Raw genomic sequence first — 26,405 nt, forward strand, 5'->3', positions numbered from 1 at the left:
TGACAGGGAAGCACACCTTAGTCTGTCAGAAAAGCTTGTGAATGCTCACTATGCAAGAGGGCAGAGAGCCACATTTTCCATTGCCAGGCAAACACAAACTTTCAAAACGTTTAAAAAGATCCACATTTTAGTGCCTGAAGACAGGCAAACTTCAACTGCATGTTAAGTCCTCTTGGGTAAAACAACTCAACTTTGGACAAAGCCCAATAAATGAAGTGTCAGTCTGTTTATAAAGCTTAAATTATCTCTGCAAATTGGTACTGCATACATTCACCACCACCTCCCCCGCCAAAAGACAGTGGCTACTCAACTTTGGTACAGAGAATCAGGGTCAACTTGCCTGTGATACTTTAATGAATGACATGTGTTATATTGTGATATATACCCCCTTTTGACTCATGTTTTCTGCTCCAAAGGAGTGCAGTGAAAAGCAATGGACAAAAACCAATGACAGACAAGACTTCCCACAGAGACTCTTCTTGAGGATGGAGTTTATGGAAAATTCTGCCCCTCTCACTTGAGATTCCTTGATGGTAGCATGGGGTAGGCTGGGCCAGGTGGTCTTCCAGGTCCCCTCCAACCTGGATGTTCTAGGATACAGTTACCTGACCCAACTAATAGGTACCCAGTGAGTGTCCTTGCTCAGCCTCTCTAAGAGCGCTCTGAGCTGGCTGTACGCACTCTGGAGGTCCTTCTTTACCAGTACAGCATCCACCAGGTGCCCGTAATGCTGGTCTATGAAGGAGGCAGAGGCGGCCATCTCTTGCTGCTCCTCATCCTGCAAGGAAAAGGGGTAATTACGGAACAAGTGGGTTGTTATCCCCCTGACAAGTAATGGACTTACAACCTTTGTCATGGGCAGTGTTGCAGTCTCTAATTTATAGGCAATAAGTGCATGAATATGGCCCTTGAATAACCAACTGGGTACACAAGAACCAACTAGGTACACAAGGGCGTAGTGATGCTAGCCTATCCAACATCCAAGAAAAGTTCATGAATTGTAGCCATAATCACTGTTCAGTCATTCAGAAGATATCTACTGAGGACCTGTTAGCTGATATGAAGTGCTCTGGGGAGATGCTGAGTCTATCTGTGTGTATATATATGTCACTATCACACTTCTGTCTGAAGGTATTTCCAATATAGTACAATTATGGTACATGGCAATTTGGTTAAAATAATTACAGGAAAGAACCATAAATAGTATTCACTATATAAAAGCCAAGCAAGCATTTCTGGAATCAATGAGGGTAAAAAGGAAAAGAAGTAATTTGAATGCCCTCAGAGGATATCTTAATTCACCCTGTTGAACTCAGTTCTTCTTTTCATTTCCTCAAACCAGAGCCAACCACTTGCATAGTAGACAAAGGAGAGTTATTTAAGAAAGTCTGGGACAACCCTGACCCAATGCCCCATTTCCTTAGGATACCTGACTTCTATCAGATTGCTTTCCTGACACCTAACACTAAAGCACAGACAGCCAATGAGCCCTCCCTTCCCCCAACCTGTGCAAGTGTCTGAATCGTCATTCAGAAATACCTCTAGTAAGTCAAATTCCAAGCAGGTAGTTCACTGACAATGAACTTGGGTTTTGGAAGACAGGAAAGTGGCAGGATCCACTCTTAAGTAAAACTGCAAAGTGAAATTTATCACCGGCATTCACCCACCTCCCTTTCTATCCCTTTCCAATCCTCTGTTGCCTTCTCTCCTCTGCTTCTAGGGCTCAGTGTTTTTATTCTGTCATGGAAGGGGGTGAGCTGTCTCCCCCTAAAAGGACATTCCAGAATATTCCCTCCTCCTCTTCTATCACCAGTCAAAACCAGATTCCTTCTTTAGTGACAGTGTCCGTGCTTTCAGAAAGTATGTTCTAAAGGGCTAGGAAACAGTTTTTGCCTGCTACCGCAAAGACAGTAGAGACCTACAGGAAGGCTGAGACGATTTCTTCTCCTCACTTCTAACCCCCTAGGAAGGGAAAAAAAAACTATTGAGTTGGCCCAAAAGTTCGTTCAGATTTCTCCATGACATCTTACGGAAAAACCCAAACAAACTATTTTGCCAACCCAATAGATTAAATTGGGCGAAGCTTCCCAATTCTTTACGGTATCTTGCAGGGCTCCTCTCCTACTCAAAAGCACCCTGCAGCATCCCACTGCTGTCCTTGGATCTAACATCCTACTTCTCCCAACCCCTTACACACGCACATCCTATAGACCTGTTCACCACTTCTGGAGTTTCCTCTCCCCCAGGCACCCTCACGGTTCATCCTGGAAGCATGTATCTATTCGAGAAATTATAGAAGGGACTTTTCTTTTTTTTTGGCCCCTAAATCCCTCTATCTTCCTAATAAATATCTGTCTCTTGGAAGAACTCAAGTAAATCTGTAATGGAGTAAAACGTGTGACATTTGTTTTGCAGCCGTCAATCCCTTGAACCCTTTTCCTGACCTGTAAAGGTGGAACTCAACCACCTGCAGCTTCAGCAAGAGAGCCTCAGCCCTGAGCAGCATGTAGGGAAGACTCCCCCTGCTGTCCCTTGCCTCCATCTTGGATTAGCTTTCTGGACCTGAAGTTGGTGTTACAATTAAAAATTATTCAGGTTTGACTTAGGAGTTCAACAAATTATTGTGGTTTGTCACACTCAGATCAGGTGCCTGAAAGAGGTCAGTCCCTTATTTTCTGAGAGGATCCTCATGTGAAGGGGTGGAGGGTGGGAAACCCTGGTTAAGCCGCCCCTGTGTGAATCAGGTGGTGCTTCCAGCTGCCCCAACTTAAGCCTTCCAATCATCACATGACATCTGAGTCCGGGCAACAGGCAAAAATGGAAAGATGGTCTCATGCAGAAGGTACGTCTGCCCACATGCAGCTGTAACAGGCCCTTTTAGGCCTTGGGAGATGAAATGATCACCTTGAAAACTTACAAGTGGGGCTGCTGCATCCTCACAAGCTGGAGACATGGGTGGCGTCTTCCTTTTTTCCTGAACTGCAGGTTTTACAAATATAACATAGGGTTTAAACTCTGAGGTCCTCAGTTGTTGCAGTGCCTGAAAAAGAAAGTTCAGGAATGTTATATACTTCGAGAATATTTTATTGTGAAATGTATTTCTCGAATACTAAATAATGGTGTGCCTCATCACATCACCCCAGTGGCAAAGGTCCTGACTATATGATCATATGACAACTGACTTCAACCACGCAGACCACCTGCTCATTTTCCCACTCTTCACACTGGGCTCAGCTGGGCCCTGGAGGCTCACTCGCTGAGAACAGAGGTTCCAAAGCCTCAGTTCCGAGAGCTGCCATCTCTCTTATCTCTGCCCACCCTCTCCCAAGCTCTAATTAGCCTTCATACACCCTTCTTTGCCTGCCTACTCCTGAAGGAAAAACCAGCAGGATTCATTGGGTGTATCTATTTAGTCAGACGTCATCAATTTGGACTAATGCAAAATTTGTGCTATCACACAGGCTGCCTCCTTATGATATTCAAAGAAAAAAAAGTTTGTTAAGCAAATGAAGAGATTAAGAGATCCCTTGAAGTAAACTGTAAAGACTTTAAAAGGTTTTCCATATGCAAATTGTCCTGTTAATTAGCTCATTTTATTATGATGTGAGCTTCTATTCGGATACACTGGTATTAAACTGCTATGTATACAGTTTGCATTCCCCCACCCAAATCATAAAATCACTTCTCAAAAAATTTTTGAAATTCAGACTATTTTAATTTCAACTACCAACTCCCAGGAAGTTCAAATTAGTGAGGATTTTCCTTTCTGGACATAAGGTGCTTTAGGGAATCTGTTTCAAGTCTAGCTCTGTAAAATAACAGTTTATGTGATAAAATCAGAACTCTGTTTCCACACAGGGGGAAAAAATGCCCAGACTGAGTTCAAAGCTTAGAAGTTTTTCTCAAAGACAAGGTGAAAAAGATGGTTAAGCCCCTGCGGGGTGTGCGGGACTGGAAATGTTTCTGAAACACTTCACAAGGTCAAGTCTGCCCATTTTCCCTTTCAAATTGCTCTCCTGACTGCCTCCCTCAGTGGTCCTCTAAGCCACTGACTTCACTTGTCCTAGTTGGGAAGGGGGTGGCCCAGCTTTCATTGGTGCATTTATATCTAACTGACTGTCCAGAAGAGCCTGGCAGGCTATAGTCCACGGGGTCACAAAGAGCCGGACATGACTTCACAACTAAACAACAACCCTGACTGTCACATCTAATGGACCAGTTGGTGCCATCAGCTGCTGCATGACTTACTGCATGCAATCTATCCCAGGTCTGTGGGCCACCAAGAGGGTCCCTTCAATTAAGGGAGTTTCTGCACAGAGGTGCATATTTGGGGTAAAAAGCTTTCATTAGTCAAAGGGATACCCAAGGAGATGTTTGGGGTTTTGTTTGCTTTGGTTGCACCACGTGGCATGCAGGATCTTAGCTCCCCAATCAGGGATCACACCTGTACCCCCTGCAGTGGAAGCACGGAGTCTAAACCACTGGATCCAAGGGAAGTTCCAAGGAGACCCAAAGAGATACTAACATTCACTGCTCTGGAATAAAAAGCCCTTGCACTGAGGTTGAATGTTCTATAAAATGTATAGCCCCCGAGTTTACAAATTCCATTAATGGGAAATCCCTAACTGGCCCCAGGAACTCACATCTGGCTCCACGTCCACCAAACAAACTTTGTTTTTGGCCATCACAACCCGAATGGCTTCCAGGCTGGTTCCGTAGAGGTTTTCCTTATATTCACCATGCTCCAGGAACCTAGAACACCAACCACCAGAGGGGAAAAAAAAGGCTTTCGGCTCCCAAGCTCGCTTGAGTTCGCACCGAAGGTAAATGTGACGTGAAAGTCGCCCAGTCGTGTTTGACTCTTTGCGAGCCTATGGACTATACAGTCCATGGAATTCTCCAGGCCAGAATACTGGAGTGGGTAGCCTTTCCCTTCTCCAGGGGATCTTCCCAACCCAGGGACTGAACCCAGGTCTCCCGCATTGCAGGCAGATTCTTTACCAGCTGAGCCACAAGGGAATCCCAAGAATACTGGAGTGGGTAGCCTATCCCTTCTCCAGTGGATCTTCCTGACCCAGGAATCAAACCAGGGTCTCCTGCACTGCAGGCGGATTCTTTACCAACTGAGCTATCAATGGCCCACCACAGCTACCACCCCCGCCCACCCCCGCCCCACTTTCTCTGCCTTTCCCGGGAAGCCTTCCCAGGAGGTCAAGTGGAAGATTGGCCAGATGAAGAGACACACAGCTGCACGGAGGCCCCACTGGCCCATCAAGATGACATACTTGCTGTGATGCAAGTCGGCCTCAAATGTTTGCCTAGAGACAAAGTGATACTCTACTCCTTCCTTCTCATGGCTCTTCCTGGGCCTGGTGGTATCTGTGGAAGACAGAAGGACCACTGGGCAGAGATGTCATGTCACAGCAAGGCTGTGCTCTCATTCCTTTCAGAGGTTCATCGCTGATTTGTGTACAAACACCCACTTCCCTTCATCAAGGGTCCCTGTGTGCAGGTATGCCATTGATTTGCACAGCTCTGTGATGTAGGCAAAAGGAGGCCCCAGTTTTGCAGGTGAGGAAACTGAGAGGTGCAGAGGTTAAGCCCCGTTCTGAGGTCCCGAGGCTGGCAGGGAGCAAAGCCAGGCTGAACACACTGTCTCAGGCCAAGTGTATGCCCCTAACCACTCAGCAAAACTGCCTCACTGATGCTGCAGGTTTTAAAGAATTACTAAAGGAATTCCTAGTCCTCTAAGTTTTAAATTCCCGTTTGTTCCTCTTTTAAAAAATATTTTAATTTATTTATTTGGCTGCACCAGGTCTTAGTTGTGGCACACAGGATCTTCTATCTTCACTTCAGCGTGCAAATTCTCAGTTACAGCATATGGGATCTAGTTCCCTGACCAGGGATCGAACCCAGCCCCATGCATAGCCACTGGAGCATCAGGGAAGTCCCTCCTAATTGTTTTTCTTTTTGAGAGCCAAAGAGCCAAAAACTCAGATGACCCTGCTGTATGCTTTTAATTCTTTATTCAATTATTTCTCATTTTGAGAGGAAAGGAGACGTGAAGACAGACAGTCCCCTTATGGACTGGATGTTTCTGCACAGGTGGCTCTTACACAGTTTTAAAGCACATAGTGTTTTCCCTCTGATTTCCAAAATAGAATCAAAGTGCACACCTCTAGGGAAAATCAGATTCCCCATAGAACAAGGAACACACTCAAAGCAGTACACAGCTTTTTCCAGAGCATTCTGAAGGAAAAGAAGGGATCTCAGAGGGCAGCCACCCAGGCGATGCTCTGCACTTTAATGTGTGACCTCTTTGTCCAACCTCTGGCAAAGCTGCTAGGGTCACTTGTGACCATGTGCTTGTGTTAATACTTTTATTCACTCACTGATTACATTCTAAACACCTTAGATGAGTATATGAGACCCTCTTGATCAACCCAGCCTCCCATTCAGCTTCATACCCCACCAATCACCCACACTAAGCTCCTCACTCCCTCACACTGCTACTCTGGGTCACATCTTCAAACCTTTGCATTTGTTCTCTTGATATAGAGAACTCGTCCTTCTCTGCCTGGAAAACTCCTATTTACTCTTCAAAACCCAGCATAAAAGTCACTGCTGCTGGGAGTCAAGGCCGCAAGAAATCTTCGTGTGCACACACGTGCATGCATGCACATACACACAAACACACACACTCAGACCCTCTTACGTGGAATGGCAACACCGAAGTGCTGAGGGTTCTCTGCCACCACCTTCTGCTTCAGCTCATGTAGTCGGGCTCCCAGAGACCCTGAGAAACAAGAGGAAGGCTGCCAGGTTCCAGCTGGGCTCCCTCCCTTCCCCGTCAGGGAGGAAACCAGCCCATTCTCTGGAGATGTCACCTACCAATCAGAACCACCAGGCGGGGCCGCTCGCCAGGCTGGTGCTGGTACCTGGTCACCTCCTCGTAAGTCGGCAGCTCTGAAGACTCAGCTACTGCAGACGTCTTTCCTTCCTGTGGGCTTCCCAGTCTCTCTCTGCGGCCCAGCCGGAAGCTCCTCCGAAGACCAGCTTGGAGAGAAGGGCAGGGGGACACCGTGGTATTTGTCCCAGCATCTCCCTATAGACTTTCTCTACCTGGTCAGACCTGGAGATGCAACTGAGACCCACTGGCCTCTCCCAACCACCTCCTGCTACAGGATGCACAGTAATATGATGAAAGAGGGACCACTTGGCACCCAAAATTAGGGTTCAAGGCTACTATCTTACTTGGCATGTGACTGACCTCAGGCAAGTCATCACCCCTCTGAGCCTCAGTTCCCCTATCCATGAAAGGAGACACAAATCTACAAAAGCAATGGGTGCTCCTAGATTGGATCCTGGGTCAGGGGAAATGCTCTAAAGGACATTACTGGGACAACAGCAAAAATGTTGATACGAACAGCATAAATTAAAAAAAAAAAAAAAATATATATATATATAAGAAATTCCCAGAATTGATAATAGCCCTAGATTATAAGAAAATGTCCTTGTCCTAGAGAACACATGCTGAGCTATTTAGGGGTGAAGGGATATGATGGCCGCAACTAGCTCTCACATGACTCAGGGTGGAGGATTAAATGTGTATATGTGGGACTTCCTTGGTGGTGCAGTGGTTAAGAATCTGCCTGCCAAGGCAGGGGACATGGGTTCAGTCCCTGGTCCGGGAAGATCCTATATGCCTCGGGGCAGCTAAGCCCATGCACCACAACTACTGAAGCCCATGCACCTAGAGTCTATGCTCCACAACAGGATAAGCCACCGCAATGAAAAGCCCTCACACCACAACGAGACAGTAGCCTCTGCTTGCCGCAACTAGAGAAAGCCTATGTGTAGCAATGAAGACCCAGGGCAGCCAAAAATACTCCTAAAAAAAAAAAAAAAGACTTAATAGTCTTAAAAATGTGTTTATGCAGAAAAAGAGAATGATAGAGATAATACGGTAAAGTGTTAACGTCTGGTGAACCAAGGCGTAGAGTATACATACGGGAGTTCTTTGTACAATTCTCACAGCTTTTCAGTAAGCTTGAAATCACTCCTGAATGAAAGGCCTTTGAAAAGATTTACCAAAATAAAAGAAGCAAAGGTACTTCAGAGACTGGTAAAAGGCGCCACTGCCGTATAGGGGTGGAAGAAACACTGAATAAGCTACAATTGGGGTTATGGTAATAATAAAATTGGTACTAAGGTAGGGGTCCTTGTCCAGGGCGCTGCTCCCAGTGGCTGGATGGAAGCTGGGGGCAGGCTGGGGACCCCGGGGCCAGGGCAGGCTCAGCTTGGCCTCTGGCTAACAAGACTGAAAGGAAATGTAGGTCCCACAGACTCAGCTGCCCTTGAGGGGTTCCTGGGTCTCAGTCACCTCTCCCTGACCCAAGAGCCCACGATGGGCTAGGTTATGCGTGGGTGGGGGAGGGGTGTTAAGGCAGGGGTGGAGGAGAGCCCCCATTACTTACCCACGTAGTGTCCTTTGAAATACCCCTCACAGTCACAGGTCTCTGGGAACCAAACAGAGAGGGAGGCTGGTGAGCCAGGCTGGACACACGTCACAGCCCAGAGGTACCTGGCCACAGGTAGCCAGGCAGGACCCTCCGGGATGGAGTCTCAGAGGGGCTTGGGACAAACACCATGTTCCAGTCAGCCCTAGGTGAACAAATTCCTCTGTTTCACCCAGTGCTCCATGCTTAGGCCACAAACAGCCTTTCCAGACCTGGTAGGGTTCGGGGTCAGCAGGCCCCATTTCAGCCCCTCTGAGTTAGGGCCTGTGAGGATAAGGAGGGGAGATACACTCGCCCTGCCCTGCCCTCCTGTCTCCTGCCCGCTGCCCAGGCAGGTCACGTGACCAGTCCAGCCAGAATCCGGGGAGGGCTGGGCCCGTGTCCCCACCAGCTCTGCACGCCTGAAGGAGCAGATCGGTCCGGCTGGCAGAGCCGGGAGTGAGGTGCCAGGAGGGGTGCCTGACGGGCACCGCCCCCCCAGGAGGAGTGGGTGAAGGGGCTTGTTCAGACAGTCTACAGAAAAGGGACCTTGTCCATGCACACAGGGGACAAATACCAGGCCTACCTTTGTCACAGGGCTCATCATCTGCGGTTTGCACAAAAGACAGATGGAGCAGCGTTAGCAGAGGGAAACCGGGAGGCCCCGCCACCGAGAGGCAGCAACAGCCTCGGGTCCTCAGGAGCCCTCCATCTGTCCCCTGTTTCTCTCCTCCAACAAACCTGTGATCTGAGCTGCGGCGCATTATTAAACCAAGACTTGCTCTAATTAGTTTTCCTGTGTGTGTCTCATTAGCGGCCCAAAGAAAGCCTGCTCGTTACTGGCTTAAGTAAGCGGCCTCAGGGCCAACGTACTCAGCAGCCCCTCCGACTGGAGAGCAAGTCTGGAAACGCAGCCACACAGCCCAGGGAGCAGCTCGCTGAAGGGTGTCTGTGGCAGACTGGGACCTCTCCCGCTTTTCTGGGGTCTGAGACTCGCCTGGGCAGACACAGATGCAGATGATGGCAGAGCACAGAGCAGGGCAGCCGGCCAGCTGCGCTCCAGTCACCCGGTGTGCTTCTAACCCCCCAACTTGGTTCCGAGCCCCACTCTCGACCCCCCGCTAGAGAGGCCATCCCCTGACGTTTCTTCACCACCAGGGGCTCTAACCTGGGGGCTCTGGAACCCTGTTCCCAACCCCACTTCCTTGACCTCATGAGCCTCTGTTTAACTATCTTGGAAAAAAGGATGACCCTGACTCCACTACGAACCAGAGCTGTTGTGATGATTACAAGGCAAGAAGGTAAGTGAAAGTATTTTGTAAAAGGTAAGGGCTGCACAGAGTAAAATTCCCAGGTAAAATTCAAGACACTAAGTTAAATGTGAATTTCAGATAAACAGCGAAGGGACTCAGCCATACATATACATGTAGCCATTCTCCCCCAAACTCTCCCCCACCGCATCCAGGCTGCCACATAACCTTAAGCAGAGTTCCATGTGCTATATAATAGGTCCTTGTTGGTTAACCATTTTAAATGTAGCAGTGTTTACATGAGAATGTCCCAAATATTGCATGGGATATACTTATATTAAAAACCGATTCATTGTTTATCTGAAATTTGAATTTAACTGGGAGTCCTTTTCTTTTATTTATCAAACCTGGCTGCTAACACAGAGGGTGAGATCACTCACAGCCATCTCCAACCCCTTCCAGTGTCAGTGGTTCTTACGTTGTCAGGGTCAGGGGGCCCCTTGGGGATCTAAGGAAAGCTGTGGAGCCTCTCACAGACACAACACGACACACACCTACAGTCTGCACACAATTCTGGAAGCGGCATCACCATGCCCTGCAGTGTTATCTATGGGCTCTCAATATAGTAGCTCCTCTCCAGGGAATAGCTCCCCACCACCTACCCCCATTTCTCCTCCTCACCCCTCTCCCCAGGCCCCCCTCCCTCAGGAGGTCTGAGAGCTCAGACAGGAGTACCCACTCCAGCCCAGCGCTTGCTTCTTCCCCACATGATGTCCCAGGGTCCTAGGGTCCTAACCCCAGCTCCTCCCTGAACTGCTTCCCTGAAGTGCCATCCTGCCAGACTACTCACAGTGGGGCTTCTTGAGGCTCTGGGGACTCGGCAGGGTGCCTGTGGCTCTCCGGTAGTTCAGTCGCCTATGGGGACAAAAGGGGATGGGCAGGCCAATGAGCTGGATGAGAGAACCAGTCAGAGGAAACCTTCTGGAAAACTCAGGGAAACCAAGGCCTGGATCCCACAGTGGGGTACAGCCTGGCACTCCAAGGGCCTCCTGGCTTCGCACTGAGTTCCAGTGCAGAGGGACATTTGCACAGGTGCTCACAGCTCTGTGAGGAAAAAACTAAGCTTCTTGCTCTGAGAGATGCTTGCCCAGCCTAAGGTGGTCATTCACACACAGAGGGGGCAGAGCCCAGTGTCCATGATCAGTGGGTGGTTGTTACTTTCCCAAAGCTGATTTTCAAGGAAAGGAAGCCCCTTCTCCACAGTCACCCGGCCTCCCCATCTCTGAGGAAGCCAGAAAACAGCAGGACAACTCTTAGGAGAAGTCAAGGGTGAAAGCGACTCTAATTTAATGCCCTAACCACCCTCTCCCCAGCCCAATGGAGAGCTCAGCCTGGCACTTTATTCAATGTGGCCTTCAGTGGAGAAGCAGCTTCCAAGGCCTCATCTCTGAGCTGACACCCAGGGCTCCTGGAGCTGTCTAGATTTCCACAATTAAATGCAGCTGGAGCGCCTTCCCCCACAACCTGTGAAGCCAAAGACGCAGATGGGTCTGAGGCTGCCCCGAGGAAACAGAGCAGCAGTCTTCAAACTCCAGCCCCTCAGAATCACCTGGAATATCTGTTAGAACGTAGAGCTCAGACTCTGGCCCTGGGGTCTCTGATTTAGCAGGTCTGGGGCAGGGCCCAGGCAGGGACTGGCTTTTCTAACAAATTCCTAGGGGATGCTAATACACCTGGGGACCACACCAGGAGAGCCACTGAAATGGATGAACCCTGAGGTTTGTACATACAGCGCCATGCCACACCCCCAAAATGGAAGAGGGCTACAAATCTCAGGAGAAGCATTGCAGGTGTAAATGCCACACTCTCTGACCCAGGGTTTACGCTTTTGGAAATCTAGCCTAAGGAATCAATTTGAAATATGAGGACCAGACTATGTGCACGATAATTATTACAGCCTTGTAGCAGTGAAACATTGAAGAGAGCTTCAACATAGAGCCACAGGGAAGAAGAGAAGTCACTTGAGGTATGGCCTTTCTTCCATGAAGCCTTCCATGCTGGCCCAGACTAGGGCCAGTCCTCCTGCTAAGACCTGGTATCCTCCTCACACCCATCACGTTTTATATGAACTGTTCGTCTGAACCACGTGTGACTTTTCAGCTAAACTGTCAGCTCCTACAGGGCAGAAACCATAGTTGCTGCCTGTGAATAAACAGTACATCTCCTGATGAAATATTATATTACCATTAATTCATATTATATTGCGATTAATTGGGCTTCCCTGGTGGCTCAGATGGTAAAGAATCCACCTGCAATGTGGGAGACCTGGGTTTGATCCCTGGGTTGGGAAGATCCCCTGGACAAGGGAACGGCTACCCACTCCAGTATTCTGGCCTGGAGAATTCCATGGACAGAGGAACCTGGCCGGCTATATAGTCCATGGGGTCGCAAACAGTCGGATACCCTGAGTGACTTTCACACTCTTCACTGTTAATTAATAGTATAGAATAAATACTATTATTCTATAGTAATGCTGGAAATGCTCACGTCAAAATGTTAAGTCACCAAAAAAAAGAAAAGGCAAGACCTCAAATTCTATATGCACCACTCACATAACAGGCACAAGAAGGAAATAAATTATGCTGTTTAGATAAGTCGCTCAGTCATGTCTGACTCTTCGCGACCCCAAGGACTGCAGCCCACCAGGCTCCTCTGTCCATGGGATTCTCCTGTACTCTTGCCTGGAAAATCCCGTGGACAGAGGAGCCTGGTGGGCTGCAGTCCTTGGGGTAGCGAAGAGTCAGACATGACTGAGCGCCTTCACTTTCACTTTTCACTTTCCCATGCATTGGAGAAGGAAATGGCAACCCACTCCAGTGTTCTTGCCTGGAGAATCCCAGGGACGGGGGAGCCTGGTGGGCTGCCGTCTCTGGGGTCGCACACAGTCGGACACGACTGAAGCGACTTAGCAGTAGCAGAGGCAGATAGTGGTGAGACTGGGTAATTTTCTTTTCCTTACCCTCCTCTCCTGTATTTTTATATTTTATTTTTCAACTTGCCCTAGTAGGCATTATAAAAAATACATTAATTTAATAGTCCAGATTTATATACACTGACTAAAATCTCAAACACACATCACTACCGATGATGAGAGAAGAGCCAACACAAGCACACTGGTACTTCGCTTACAGAAGGACACCCTGTGGGCACCCCCGCCCCGGGATTTACTAGCAGAAATTTGGGGCTCTGCCATGTACTTATGCCTCTGGCCACTCTAGAACCACACCCCTTTACAACACGCCCCAGACCCACCTTTCCTGGAACTGCTTGGAAGGGATGAGGCCAGCTCGAAGGTTGGTGTCCCCCACTCGCTTGGCCTGCCACCACGTGGGGTCATCCTGACTCACCACCTCCAGGACCTGCCTGCGCTGGAAGGGCAGGCCTGCCTCCTGGCAGGGAATGGCCCGGTCTTCCCGAGGGTTGTAGTGGAAGAGGGCCCGCATGAACACCTGCAAGGGAGGAGCTAGGTGAGACAGCCTGAAAGCACTGACATGTCTATGCCACATGGAAGGCCGAAGGAGGCTGTTCACAATTAGGAAGAACAAGCAGTGTCAAGAATAGAAGGCTAATCAGAAACCCACCACACCTATTTTCTTACTGTTGTTCAATCATTTTTAATATCCCACTCGGGAAATCCATCAAGAATCAAAAAAATGGGGACTTCTCTGGTGGCAAAGTAGTTAAGACTCCACCTTCTGAAATGCGAGGGGCCTGGGTTCGATCCCTGGTCGGGGAACTAGATCCTCCACGCTGCAACTAAGAGTTCACCTGCCACAACTAAGTTCCTGAATGAGGCTGCAGAGAGGAAGGAGGATCCCGATGGCTGCAGTTGGGACCCGGTGCAGTCAAATAAATAAATAAATGCTTTAAAAACCATCAACTTGCTAAGCTATTTTAAAAAGAAAGAATCAGAAAACGATTTACGGATTTCCCTTTCCAACCTAAACATCTCCTTATTAGCCTGACCTGCTGTCCTTACAATAGCCTCTCAGCCTACACAAAGCAACCATTAGTCTTGGGAGCAAAAAACCAAAGGCAAGCACAATTTCTAACTCAAATGTTATTTCTGATATGCTAACTGCCCCTAATAATGTCAGCAGCCATCTGTTAACTAAGTAGTCTAGATGTTTTGATAAGAACACGAATGTCAATGAAACTACTGTTACCGATTCTTCATCATCACTTTTCAGTGGGTAATTGACAGTCATGTCTTTGACAGTTCAGTCCTACCTCATGAGCCACATACTTGGCCAACCCCCAGCTCTCTTCTGTACCCAGAAGCCATCCCTCTAGAGAACAGGATGGGGACAGCATTGGGTCCCATTTCTTCATTCTCTTCTGTAATTCAGTGGCATGGATTTATTTATTCCTACTTCCAAATCATTATGGCCCAATTGCTTTAACAGCAAAATAGCGGGGGGAAAAAGGCCAGAGGTTTTCCTTAGACAAATCCAAATCCCTTAGGTGACAAGCAAAAGAGATTCAGTTAGACAATAGTATGAATTTTCTGGCCACATATTAATATTATGAGGACAGGGACCCTCATTTAGCCATACATGTCACCAGGCTCCCAGGCACTCAAAAGAAGGCCAGCCCTGACCAAGGACCTAGCGAAGAGAAAAATATTCAGAAAGGATGGACTAAGAGATAAGCTACCCATTTTGTCCTCCAGGAAAACCAAATCCTCTCCCTGTATCAAGTTAGAACCTGCAGAAGCTGCATACGGAGACCATACCAGCTTGTCCCAGGAAGAACAACCTTCCATCAGGTATTATGTGTGCCCTGGGATTCAACTGAAGGCGCAAATAAGAAATCGTCATATGAAGATGATTTCTTCATTTGCGTAAAAAAACTGTCAGACATTGTCTGCTATTAATTGACATTCATCAAATTATTTATTGACACCTACTCTATGCCAAGTGTTTTCATGCCCTGTCTTTCCTGCTCCTGGTCCTGGGAGATGGGGGCGGAAAATTAGTTTTGAAAAATCAGCATGCTTCCTTCCATCTTCCATGAGAAGTATGTAATTCATTATGTTCTCCTTTTTGCCTTGGCTGCCAGAAAGTTCAGATCCAAGTTTACTGGGAAGTCAGAGTAATGCCTCTTCCATCCTCCCTACCACCATTTCCGCTCAGGGTTTAATAATCTCTCATCTGGGTTTTTACAACTCCTACCAGTTAGTCAATAGTATGAATTTTCTGGCCATATATTAATATTATGAGGACAGGGACCTCATAACTAACTAACTCCTAACTTTCAGACTCTTACCAGGCGCCCTGGACCCCATCTCCACCCTCCTCCCCTCACTGCCCTAGGGAGCTTTGTAAAACACAAATGTGATTTCCATCGCTTCCCTCTCAGAACCAAACAAGCAAAGAACACCAAAAATCTAAATACCTTTAGGAGCTTCTCACTGCCTCTGAGGCTATTACTTAGCCTGTGGGGTGCCTTCCCATATTCCCCAGGGGCCTTACCTTTTCAGTGCACCCCACCCTGACTGCCTAACGACTTCCTCCAGCCACTAGGATCTGCTCCCCCCTAATTCAGCAGGGAGGAACTGCTCGGAATCAACCCCTGGGGTACAGCCTGGTGAGAGTTGGTGTCTAGATTCTCCCCTCCCCAGCTCTCCCAGCTGTTAGGAGGAATGGAGGAGGCATGGTCTACAGGGGACCCTGAATTCTGAAGCAGGATTAAGCTCTGGTTGTCTGCAGTGGTAACTTGCTGAGAAGACACCCTTTGTTGCACTGGCTGCCTTCCCTTCCCCAACCCTGTTCTGGTGTTTCCTGGGGTCACTGCCAAATAAACAATTTGCACTCAAATCCTTGCATCGGGGTGGGCTTCTGAAATCTAAGCAGGGATTATGCCAAAACTCTGAACAAAGCATTCAAGGCCATTCAGACAGAGCCTTAACCCACCTCACCAGCACACCACCCCCTCCTCCTGGAGGCCCACACAGTGCACTTTCTCATGGACCTCATACTCCTCTCTGCCATGTCTGTGAGCCCCCACTTATGCAGGCCCTTCTGCCCGCCCTTCTCTTCTCCCTCTTCTAGGCTCACTGCCAGCCCTCCTATTATATGCCACCTTCCAAAGTGCCTAGGGACTTCCCTGGTGGTCCAGTGGTTAAGAATCCACCTGCCAATGCAGGGACACGGGTTCGATCCCCGGTCTGGGAAGATTCCACATGCCTCGGAGCAACTAAGCCCATGTGCCACAACTACTGAGCCCTAGAGCCCCATGCATTGCAACAAGAGAAGCCATTGCAATGAGAAGCTCGTGAAACACAACTAGAGAGTAGCCCCTGCTCACTGCAACCAGAGAAAGCCCACATGCAGCAACGAAGACCCAATGAAGGGGAAAAAAAAAGTGCCTAGAACTCTGCTGCAGTCCATGGGTCACAAAGAGTAAAACACAACTGAGCGACTGAACTGAGAACTCTGCACAGAATTTTCCTGAAGCACTTATCACGTTTCAAGGAGACACTGGGTCCCCGGCCTCCCATACTGAATCAGGAAACCTCTAAGCTACTAATCATCCTGGTCTCCAGCATCTGGCAGGGCACTTGGCACAGAGCAGGTGCCCACCAAAGGTAGGCTCCACCAGGAATTGAACAAATGGCAGTTACTTAATTGGGCCTGAAGCCGGAACATTTGGTATCTTCTCCTCCTCTTCATGGCCTGGCTTTTCTACTTCAATTAGAAGAATCTTGTCTTTTATTAGCAAGCTACGTCAAATCCTGTTTAGAAGAGATGGGGTACAAACAAATGAATCACTTGGTGACTGAATTACAAGTCTCTACCGAGCACTTGCTCCGAGGACCAGATGGATGATCTCTTCCTGAGTGACTGTTTCAAAGACAGGGCTGGAGTCCCGCCACCCCCACCACCCCCCTTGCCCACTCCCTTGCCTTCAGCTCCCCCATACCTTGCTGTCCTTTAGGCGGTCTTCCTCCTGGGTGGCTGGGATGATTTTCAGGGTGATGGATCCCTGGGACTGCGCCTGAAAGGAGACAGCACATGACCATGTCATCTCCCAGGTCTAACCCTCGAGGACATCACATGTTACCTCCCTGATCTGGAAACTCACATGCAGAAGGAAAGTTGGACGTGCAGCCTCCCCTATGACCTGCCCTTCTGTGGTGACACCCAGATGAATTAACTCAAGCATTTTTATGGGACAAAGGGACAGAACACTTTTCTCTCTCTTTTTTTTTTTGGCCACACCACACAGCTTGCAATATCTTAGTTCCCTGACCAGGGACTGAACATGGGCCCTGGAGAATTGAAGGCATGGAGTCCTAACCACTGGAGCACCAGGAAAGTCCCCAGAAGATTCTAAATGAGAACTTGAGAACAATGCATACAACAAATACAGCTCTCTCTCTCCCTCCTGACCTCTAGTGCCCTCAAGCACTTCCCTTCTTTTCTCTTGGGTTATTTTCATATCCTCGTTCAATTTCATTTTCCTCTTTCCTGCCTGATTTGGGGCTGGTTCCCAACCAGCACTTCCCTGTTGACCTGCATCTTCCCCAATCTCAGGTCCCCCTCCCTTCTACCAGAGACAGATCCTGCACCCCACGTGGGGGCCCATTAGAGCACATCTCACCCGATACTGTCCCTGATCCCGCCTCACTCTGGAACATGGGAGGCTGGCGCCCAGAACCAGGGGAAAAGGAGAGGGGGCAGAAAGACTGAAGGGTCTGCTTGCAACCAGGGTCCCCTGTAGTCAGGGCCTTAAAGAGTGGGCCTCTGAACTTTAGATCTCATCCCATTTCCAACTCCCCAAACCATTAAAAGTTAGCAAACAGTGTCGTGCTGGAAGAGGATGCCTGAGGATTATAGAGGTCAGAACTATGACAGGGGCTTTTTATAATTTCAGTTTTGACTTCAATTCCCAGAATGGACTGAGAAGGTTGTTTCCATCCCAGCACTGGCTACCCTAGAATCCTTTCGCAGTTGTGAAGTGCAATGCCCTCTTCCAGATGTTTACATCCTAATGATAACCACACCTTGGTTGAGAAACCATCCCTACCCCTATTGAACAGGAAAGGAAATCAAAACTTGATGATTTGATGACTTGTCCATCAAGGTTACACAAGACACTCCTGGTGGCTCAGTTAGTAAAGAATCCACCTGCCAGTGCAGGAGACGTGGGTTTAATCCCTGGGTTGGGAAGATCCTCTGGAGAAGGAAATGACAACCCAATCTAGTATTCTTGCCTGGGAAATCCCATGGACAGAAGAGTCTGGCAGGCTACAGTCCACGGGGTCACAAAAGAATCAGACACAACTTAGCGACTAAACCACCACCACCAGCAAGGCTGCACAACTGTAACGTGATGGAGACAAGATTCTAACCCAGGACCAGCTGACCCCAAAGCCCTTGCTCTCCTGTGCTACAGCCTTTTACTCCATGTTCCTCAGCTCTTCAGAAGAGGGGACCCTTTCAAGAGGCTCTTCTAGAAGAGTCCTCAGGAAACAAGGCTGGGGGTAGGGAGAATGGCTGTGCTGAAGACAGAGTCTGAGAGAGGCAGGTGGTCTGGGCACTCCCCTCCTCCTGTCCCCAACACCCCCCACCCCCGCCCTGGTGCAGGGTACACTGTAAGGTCACTAGGCCTGCAGTCTCCCCATGAAAACAGGGAGACTGGGCTAGATCAGCCCTGGCTCCAGGAAGCGCCCTGGTCTGGGTCTCTGAAGAACCACCGCACCCCCAGCTCATGCACAGCACGGACCAGAATCTGGCTAATCTCGTCGGGCCGCTTGTGCAGGACTGTGATCCCGTTCACTTCCCGGAGCTCGTCTCCAACGTGGACCAGGCCTAGGAGACACAAGGGCTGACAGTCAGCACAGCAAGGGGGCCAAGGTTCCCAGAGTGCGAAGTTTTAGGCACCTCTGGCACCTGCCTACAGAACCCAAGCAGGGGAGATTCAAGGTTTAAAGGTAGTGGATGGGACTGGGATGAACTTATCCCCAGGAGTGCTGGGTGGCTCACCTCAAATCACAGCCTCACAGCAGCCTGGTGAAACCCCCCAGTTTACAAACAGTCAGCTGAGATTCAGAAAAGCGATGCAGCTTGCCCAAGGCCACACTGCTAAGAAATAATGGAGCCAGTGCACAGACGCAGTTACTTGGCTATAGAAAGCCTATGTTCTTTCTGCTGTCACCTCTGCTTCTTTAAAAATATCATTAACTCTTCCCCTGCCTGGGTGTACAGACATAACTCCAAGGACATCCTTCTCCAATGTTACATGAAAACTGAAGGGCACCAGAGAAGATGGAGTCAAGAGTGTTAGACACACCTGTCTGTTGGCCTCTGCTTTAATGACAAGCAACTCTGCATATGGGGCCCTATTTGCCACTCAACATGGACACCAGTCCAGAAGCAGCAGCATCACCCAGGATGCAGGAAGGGCTGCAGAAGTCTTGGTACCACCCAAGACCTGCTGAGTCAGAATCTGCATTTTAACAAGACACTTGGGCCATTTCTGTGCTTGTTAATGGGATGCACTGGTCTTAGGGCTCCCATCACAATGGTCCCCAGACTTTTGGGGGCAACACTCCCCTACCCCAGGAGATCTGCCTCCCAACTTAGTTCTCCCACGCACCAAAGATTCTTTTTCTTTTTCTTTTTTCTTTTATATTGGAATATAGTTGATTAACAATGTTGTCAGCTTCAGGTATACAGCAAAGTGATTCAGTTACATACATACATGTATCTATTCTTTTTCAAATTCTTTTCCCATGTAGGCTATTACAGAGTACTGAGCAGTTTCCTGTGCTATATTCAGTAGGTCCTTGTTGGTTATCCATTGTAAATACAGCAGTGTTTACATGTCAATCCCAGACTTCCTATCCCCTCTCCCGCCCATCCTCTCGGGTAACCATAAGTTTGTTCTCTAAATCTGTGAGCCTGTTTCACAACAGTGATTCTTAACTTGTTTTCTACTCAAACAAATCTGGGACATGAACACGCTCCCCATGGTAACTGAGGCTGGCTAAGGCAGCTGGGGTGTCAGGAAAGGGTGTCTTGCTCCCTAGTTAGGATTTACCTACCAAGTTCAACTACCACAATCTCCAGGCTAAGCCAATGCACAAACCCTCCTGATGACCCTCAAAGGACTCCATGCCTGACCTATTTTCAAACAAATAAAATTTCTACTGGGCTTAGGAAGGAGAAGAGAATTCCAGTCCCACTCCCAGAAAGTAAAGCACATCCCGAACAGGCGAGCCAGTGGGAGAAGGGAAGGAGACCCATGACCAAAGGAGGAAGGCTGGGGGGACCATGGCCGTGAACGTGGCCAGGCCGGCACGGATGCCACTCACCGCTCCGGTCTGCTGCGCCCCCTCGCATGATCCTGGCCACCACGACAGCCCCTGAGTGCTCATCTCGCCGGATGGTGGCCCCCTGCATCAGAGACAGAGCAGGCAGGCCCCTAAGAAGCAGCCTCGAATCTCAGACTCTGACTCTCTGGACCAGAGAGAGCCTTCCCCTCCCACCCCTGTTCCTCCCTCTGCCACCCCAGGGGGGACAGCCCAGCAGGCACCTTGCCATGCTGAGGACAAAATAAAACCAACATCTCAAATTAGTATAGCACAGCACTTTAAACAAAGCACGATTGTAACACTGTCACAGCCTCATGTGACAGGTAAGCGACAGGGGCACACAGAAGGTAAGCACCTTCAAGGTCACCCAGCTTTCTGGGATGCCAAATGCAGTGTTTTCTCTATCACATCACAGCCCTTGCCTCTTGCAAAGACATTTAATCATGAGGAGAATACGTGCCAGCAAATTCTCAACCTGCCTTGAGCCAATCACGGGGTTACCAGGCCTTCTGTTGTTGCCAAGGGGAACCAACTATGCCCCAGGCGGAGCTTTGGGACCAGGACTTGGCCCCCAAAACACGGCAGACATGATGTCTAGGATGAGAAGGGCACTAACGAGCTCTCGTGCACCAGGCAGGCTAGGCTGTGGCGGGGCAGGGCAGCAGTCAGAAGTTGGATGGCCCTGGGTTTGAATCTGCTCTGTCATTTACTAAGAACAATGGCCTTCCTTTAGCAAGAAAGCCCCTCATCTTCTCTGCGACTGCTTCCTCTGGGGTGTGGGAAAGCATTTGACTCTTGGGGTTGTTGCAAGGATAATGCAGGCCAGGCACTTAGTACACAGTAAGCACTCATTATGGGCTTCCCTGGTAGCTCAGCTGGTAAAAAACCTGCCTGCAATGCGGGAGACCTTGGTCCAATTCCTGGATTGGGAAAATCCCCTGGAGAAGGGACAGGGTACCCACTCCAGTATTCATGGGCTTCCCTCATGGCTCAGACGGTAAAGAATCTGCCTGCAAGGTGGGAGACCTGGGTTCGATCCTGGGTCAAGAAGATCCCCTGAAGGAGGGCATGGCAACCCACTCCAGTATTCTTGCCTGGAGAATCACAATGGACAGAGGTGCTTGGCAGGCTACAGTCCATGGGGTTGCAAAGAGTCAGACACAACTGAGCGACAAAGCACAAGTGTTCAATACATGCTAACCACTAATTATTGGCTGTAAGTGCAAACACACTAGCACACTTAATCATTAACTTCATTTGAAATCCATAAAATGAATGTTGCTGGAAAGAGAGACCAGCAGCTAAGAACCCTGTGGCTTCTTGCCCCTCAGACCATCAAACTTGCCAGCATCTCTGTCCATCCTCTCCTCCTCTTCCCCAAGTCAGCAGAGGGGACCCTCCTGGCTAGGCTGGTCCCTCCATCTCCCTCCCTCCCTCTCCTGCATTCTCAATGCCCCCTCCCCAGCGACTCCTTCTCCTGGTCCTAAAAATATTATCAAGCCTGTCCCATCATTAAAAATGTGGCAGCCCCATCCAGTGGATGCCAGTCTCCATTCCTTTGGAGCAAGCTTCTCAAAGAGGCAGCACACACCTGCTCTGACTCACTCCCTGCCGGCCTCAAGTGCACCAGCAAAAGGATCAGCGACCCATGAGTTGCCATGTCGGTCGCCACGCTCAATCTCCTCTCTCTGATCTTCTGATCTGCCCTTTCCCTGGAATGCTCCCTTAGCCTGGGCCCTGGTGACACCTCTCTCACAGTACTTCTCAGTGATCAACTGGTCTCCTCGGCTGAGTCTTCCTATATCTGTCTTTTAACTGTTGACTAAAGGGCCAGCACTTGGCCCGTGTCCTCTCCTTGTCTCTTTCTACACACGCTTCACCCAGGTGGTCTCAGCCTCTCAGGTGGGATTGTAACCCCTCTGGATGATGGCAGCTACCAAGTCCTCATCTCTACACACCTAAGCCTTTATCTCCTGGACATCTCCACTTGCAGGCACCCAGGCCTCTTGAATTCAATGGATCCTAAGTTTCTCTTTATTTCCCCTTTTGAATCATGGTCCCACTGCCCACCTGTCATCCCAGCTGGACACCTTCGCCTTATATCCAAGATGCCTCCCCAGACTCCTGCCCAAACTGAGCAGTCACAAAGTGACATTAATTTTATTTCTGATGTATTTCTTGGATTCCTCTTCCCTCTTCCCACAAACCAAGGTCAAGCTCTGTCTCTGAACCATATGTATTTGGCCCCCACTCTCAAATAAGTCCTCTGCTTCCGGTCTCACCCTCCAGGTGACTTTCTACCCCATAGCCAAGATGATCTTTCAAACTGAAAATCTGACCATTTTATTTCTTACTTAAAACCCTTCAGTGGCTCCCCACTACCTTCAGAGTCCAGGGAAGCAACTGTGGGTGACAATCCAGTCTTTATGCTCTCCTAATGATCTGGCCTCACCTCTGTCACACTTGACCTCCAACTTGGCCAGTTCCCTGAATCTACCATGCCGTTCACCTTCCCATGGCTCTGCTCATGCAGTTCTACTGGTAGAATGCCCTTCTTCTCCCTCTTCCCTCTGGAAAAATTCTGTTCTTTTTTTAAAAAATTTAGCATGGGTATAACCTCTTCCAGGACATCCCAGTTACTACCTTCTGTAAACTCTCAGAGGGTGATGACTAAGTCTGTTAATTTTTTTGGCTTTGCTATGGAGCACGGGGGTTCTTAGTTCCCCAACCAGGGATTGAACCCACAGCCCCTGCATTGGAAGGATGGAGTCTTAATCACTGGGCCACCGGGGAACCCCACGGACTAAGTCTTAACCCTCTCCGAACTGCCCGCACCTAATGTGGTGCCTGGCACACAGGAGGGTTCACGATGTGTTTGCCAAGTAGCTGGATGACTGCCCCCGTTTTGAAAGTAAAGAATCAAAAGCAGAGGAGAACCCTGGCCAGTTTGCAGAAGCGGTTCATCTGAGGTCACTTGGTGAAAGTTGACAGTGAAGAAGGCCAGCTGTGGTATTCTCTAGGGCACGCCCTCAATTCTCTCGACTGCTGATACTTCCCTCCATCTAATAAACAAACCTGTCCCTTAGCTCCGTAAATCAATGCTGAACCGGGACCAAAATGAAACAATCTGTCAGCTGCAAAGAAGAATGGCTGCTACCCTGGGTTTCCTCAGAATTCAGAACAGAGGTTGGCCAACTTTTTCTGGAAAGGATCAAGTATAAATGTTTTACTATTTGCAGGCAACACAGATTCCATTGAGTCTGCTGTTGCCATGTAAAGGCGGGGCCCCCAGACAACACCTAAGTGAACTGGATGGCCAGGCACCAATAAAACTTTATTTAAAAACACTGACTGGGTTGAGTTTGGCTGTTGGATCATAGTTTGCCAACCTCTGGTTCAGAGCATGATGATCAGGGCTGACCTGAACAGCTGTGCAGGTTCTCGACTGCACAAAGGAGCTTGGCCACAGCAAAGGGAGGCTGAATCTACCCAGAGAAAGGAGTACTCTGCACACGGTGGTGTCACAGGGACTAGTGGCAGCCCTGACAAAGCTGCCATCACTTACTCCAAAGACTGCAGTGGGTGGTCCCTTCCTGGGTTTCTCAGTGGGTGGGTGGGAAATAGAGAGAGCATGGGGAAGAGAGGTGAGGACCACATACCAAGGGTTCCTTGTTTTTCACCAGGCGGACAATCTTCACTGATTCTTCATCAAAATCCTCGTCGATATTATCGGGCAGAGGGGGAAGAACGGGGTCAAAATTCTTCTGGGCGACTGTGTCGTGTACCATGAGCATGGCCTGTCATGAAAGCAAGACAACAGAAGGGCTAGCCTCCAAAGCACGTGGGACTCCAGGGGACCTGGCCAGGGGGCAGTGGTTTGGGGTCCCAGATCTCATGCCAGAGAGACAACCTCCCCAGACACTTAGGCTGAGGAACCCTAACTCAGAAATCTCCTTTCCTCAGTTTCACGGCCAAGCACTCCTCCTATCCCCATCCCGGGAGACACAGATGCATGGGTAGGCAGGGACTGTGGTGTGACTACCCTGAGGTGGGGGGTGGACAGCAGCTGGAGCAGCTCCCTCTCGTCGCTGTGCACGGAGGCAGCCTGCAGCTCCTCCATCACCTGCAGGGGAAGGAGAGAGAAGGCCACAGATGGCTGCAGGTGCTGCGAGCCTCCTGGGAGTCACCCAAGGGGAAACCTTGCTCCCTGGGCCCCCTAGCCACGACTACAGCACCAGGGGGCATTGGACTCTCAGTCACTCTAGGACTGTGGCTCCCAGGGAAGTCATTCCAGGGATCAGAGAGCGTGAGAAGCCTCTACAGGCTAATCCTAATGGGAGCTAATTTATGAAGGCTTTCCTGGATGCTGTTTGCCTCATGTGGATTAATTCTCACAACAAACTAGATGGAGCAGGTACTATTATTTAGCCATTTCACTGGTGAGAAGTAAATGAGAGAGATTAAATATTCTGCCCAAGGTCCCCAGGGTAGTGAGCAGCGGCACCACCAAGACTTGAACCTGGGCTTATCTAGCTCTCTGTCTCTACCCTCACCATATGTTCCAGATGAGGAAATTGGGGCTCAGAGAGGTTGAGTGACTTGTTTAGGGTCACAGAGCTAATATTAGAGGCAGTGCTGAGCCTAGGAGCCTGGCAACCTAAGCTGCTCCTAATGGCATCTCACAGGCAAGAAAGGCAGGGAATCCGCCCCCATCCCTCGCTGGGGTGACATGATTTTATTCAGAAACTGGCGTTAGTAATCAACTAGGACAGCTTTTTCAATCGTGTGACACAAAGGACAGGTCCACAAGAAACAAGGAAGGATTCCTTTAAAAAACAAGAAGCCTAGGAATTCCTTGGTGGTTCAGTGGCTAGGACTCGGCATTTTCACTGCCTGGGGCCCAGCAATCAAGGCCCAGGGTTCAATCCCTGGTGGACCCCACAAATCACAAAGGAGCAGCCAAACCAACAACAAAAAACAAGAAGCTGCAAGTCCCTGGACCCAGGACTTCATATTGGGCCTCCACAAAGCACAGATATGCAGTGTGCATGTTTGACCTGTTCTTGTCGCCAGCCCTCAACTGTTTGGGAACTGCTCTCATCACAGCTGGGAAATCAGACTTTCTCGGGAACACACAGTAAGTGAGTGTCACCATGTGGCCATGGCCCCTGGCCCTGTCCAAGGCTCACCAGTTTCTCCCTGCCTATTAGGAGGCCCAGAGAAGAGGTGAAGGGGAGGAGACGTTATTCACCTTGGGGCTCCTGAGCCCTGATGGTCCCTTGCTAAGCAATGGCAAGCAGGCCAGATGAAAGAGCTAGGGGTGGGAGAGGGGCTGAGGCCAGAAGGAGAAACTGGGGGCTTACATCCTCGGCGAGGGCCACAGCGCTGTGCAGGACAGGGGTTGGACTTTGCCTCTCGTAATAGCGAAGCTTCTCGTGAATCTGCAAACACAGCTGAACTCAGGCTGGGGCCTCCCAAGACAATTGCCCAGATATACCCTGGATGTCACACAGCCCACCCACAGCTGTGAGGATGCCTGGGGCTGCAAACCAGGTCATTCAGAGGGCAGCATAAGGGAAAGACCTTCCTGGGGCAGAAAGGACTTTACCTTCATTAAATAACTGAGGCTTTTTTCACTAAAAACATCCCTCAGAAAGCCCATCTCTTCCTTGTGGTTAGAGTCAGGTCTCAGCTGAGAGGTCAGTAGTGCCAGGGTTTCATGCAAACCTGAGGACAGAGTGAGAAAAACACAGTAGAGCCAATGCAGTGGCTACTTCCTGCCCCATGGGACCCCGAGCAGACCCTCCAACAGTATGTCAGCCCTGCCGGGGGCACATTTTCTCCCCCCACCAGCTCTCATTCCCAGGGCTCCGAGCCAACACCGGTAGCAGCTGCTTTCTTTGCTGCCCTGGGTTGCTGGGCAGGCTCTTGTCTTCAGGACTGTGGCAGGCCCGGCCCCAGGAGACACTCACCGGAGTCCTCAGACAGCACCGGCATGTCTGTGCTGCTTAGATCTCTGTCTGTGGATTCTGGGAGAAAAAGAGGGGATGGGGTGGGATGTGAGACTCTGGCAAGCTTATTCATTCAACAAACAGTGATTACACGTGTACTGCGACTGTCCATGACCAATTCGGGGACAGAAGGGATGGGAACAAATTCTCCACTCAGTTTTTTCAGAGAGGAAAGAAAGAAAACCAAGCTTGCTGAGTGCTCCCAATGTGTCAAGCACTGTCCTGGTGATTTCATATGACATTTTTCTTAATCTCTTCAAAGCCC

The 26,405-nt window shown here is 49.4% G+C and overlaps 1 protein-coding gene across 2 annotated transcripts; it reads right to left on the minus strand.

Annotated features, from left to right (window-relative positions):
* Positions 1 to 346: 346 nt before the first annotated feature.
* On the minus strand, positions 347 to 26,126 carry MPP3 (MAGUK p55 scaffold protein 3). 2 transcript variants are annotated; one of them, XM_068977842.1, is made up of 18 exons: positions 26,102 to 26,126; positions 25,738 to 25,856; positions 25,493 to 25,570; positions 24,172 to 24,252; positions 23,789 to 23,926; positions 20,130 to 20,211; positions 18,539 to 18,624; positions 16,733 to 16,807; positions 13,061 to 13,257; positions 10,599 to 10,663; positions 9,085 to 9,105; positions 8,478 to 8,519; positions 6,892 to 7,056; positions 6,716 to 6,796; positions 5,286 to 5,379; positions 4,644 to 4,752; positions 2,918 to 3,040; positions 347 to 778 (listed from the first exon to the last, which is right to left on the minus strand). In XM_068977842.1, the coding sequence occupies exons 1-18, from the start codon at positions 26,124 to 26,126 to the stop codon at positions 602 to 604; spliced, it is 1,758 nt and encodes a 585-aa protein (XP_068833943.1). In that variant the 3' UTR covers positions 347 to 601. The 2 variants fall into 2 exon arrangements, with proteins under 2 accessions (XP_068833943.1, XP_068833941.1); XM_068977840.1 differs by having other exon boundaries at positions 24,172 to 24,285.
* Positions 26,127 to 26,405: the final 279 nt, after the last annotated feature.

The sequence above is a fragment of the Capricornis sumatraensis genome, chromosome 8 (genome assembly GCF_032405125.1).
Source record: "Capricornis sumatraensis isolate serow.1 chromosome 8, serow.2, whole genome shotgun sequence".
Lineage (NCBI taxonomy): Eukaryota > Metazoa > Chordata > Mammalia > Artiodactyla > Bovidae > Capricornis > Capricornis sumatraensis.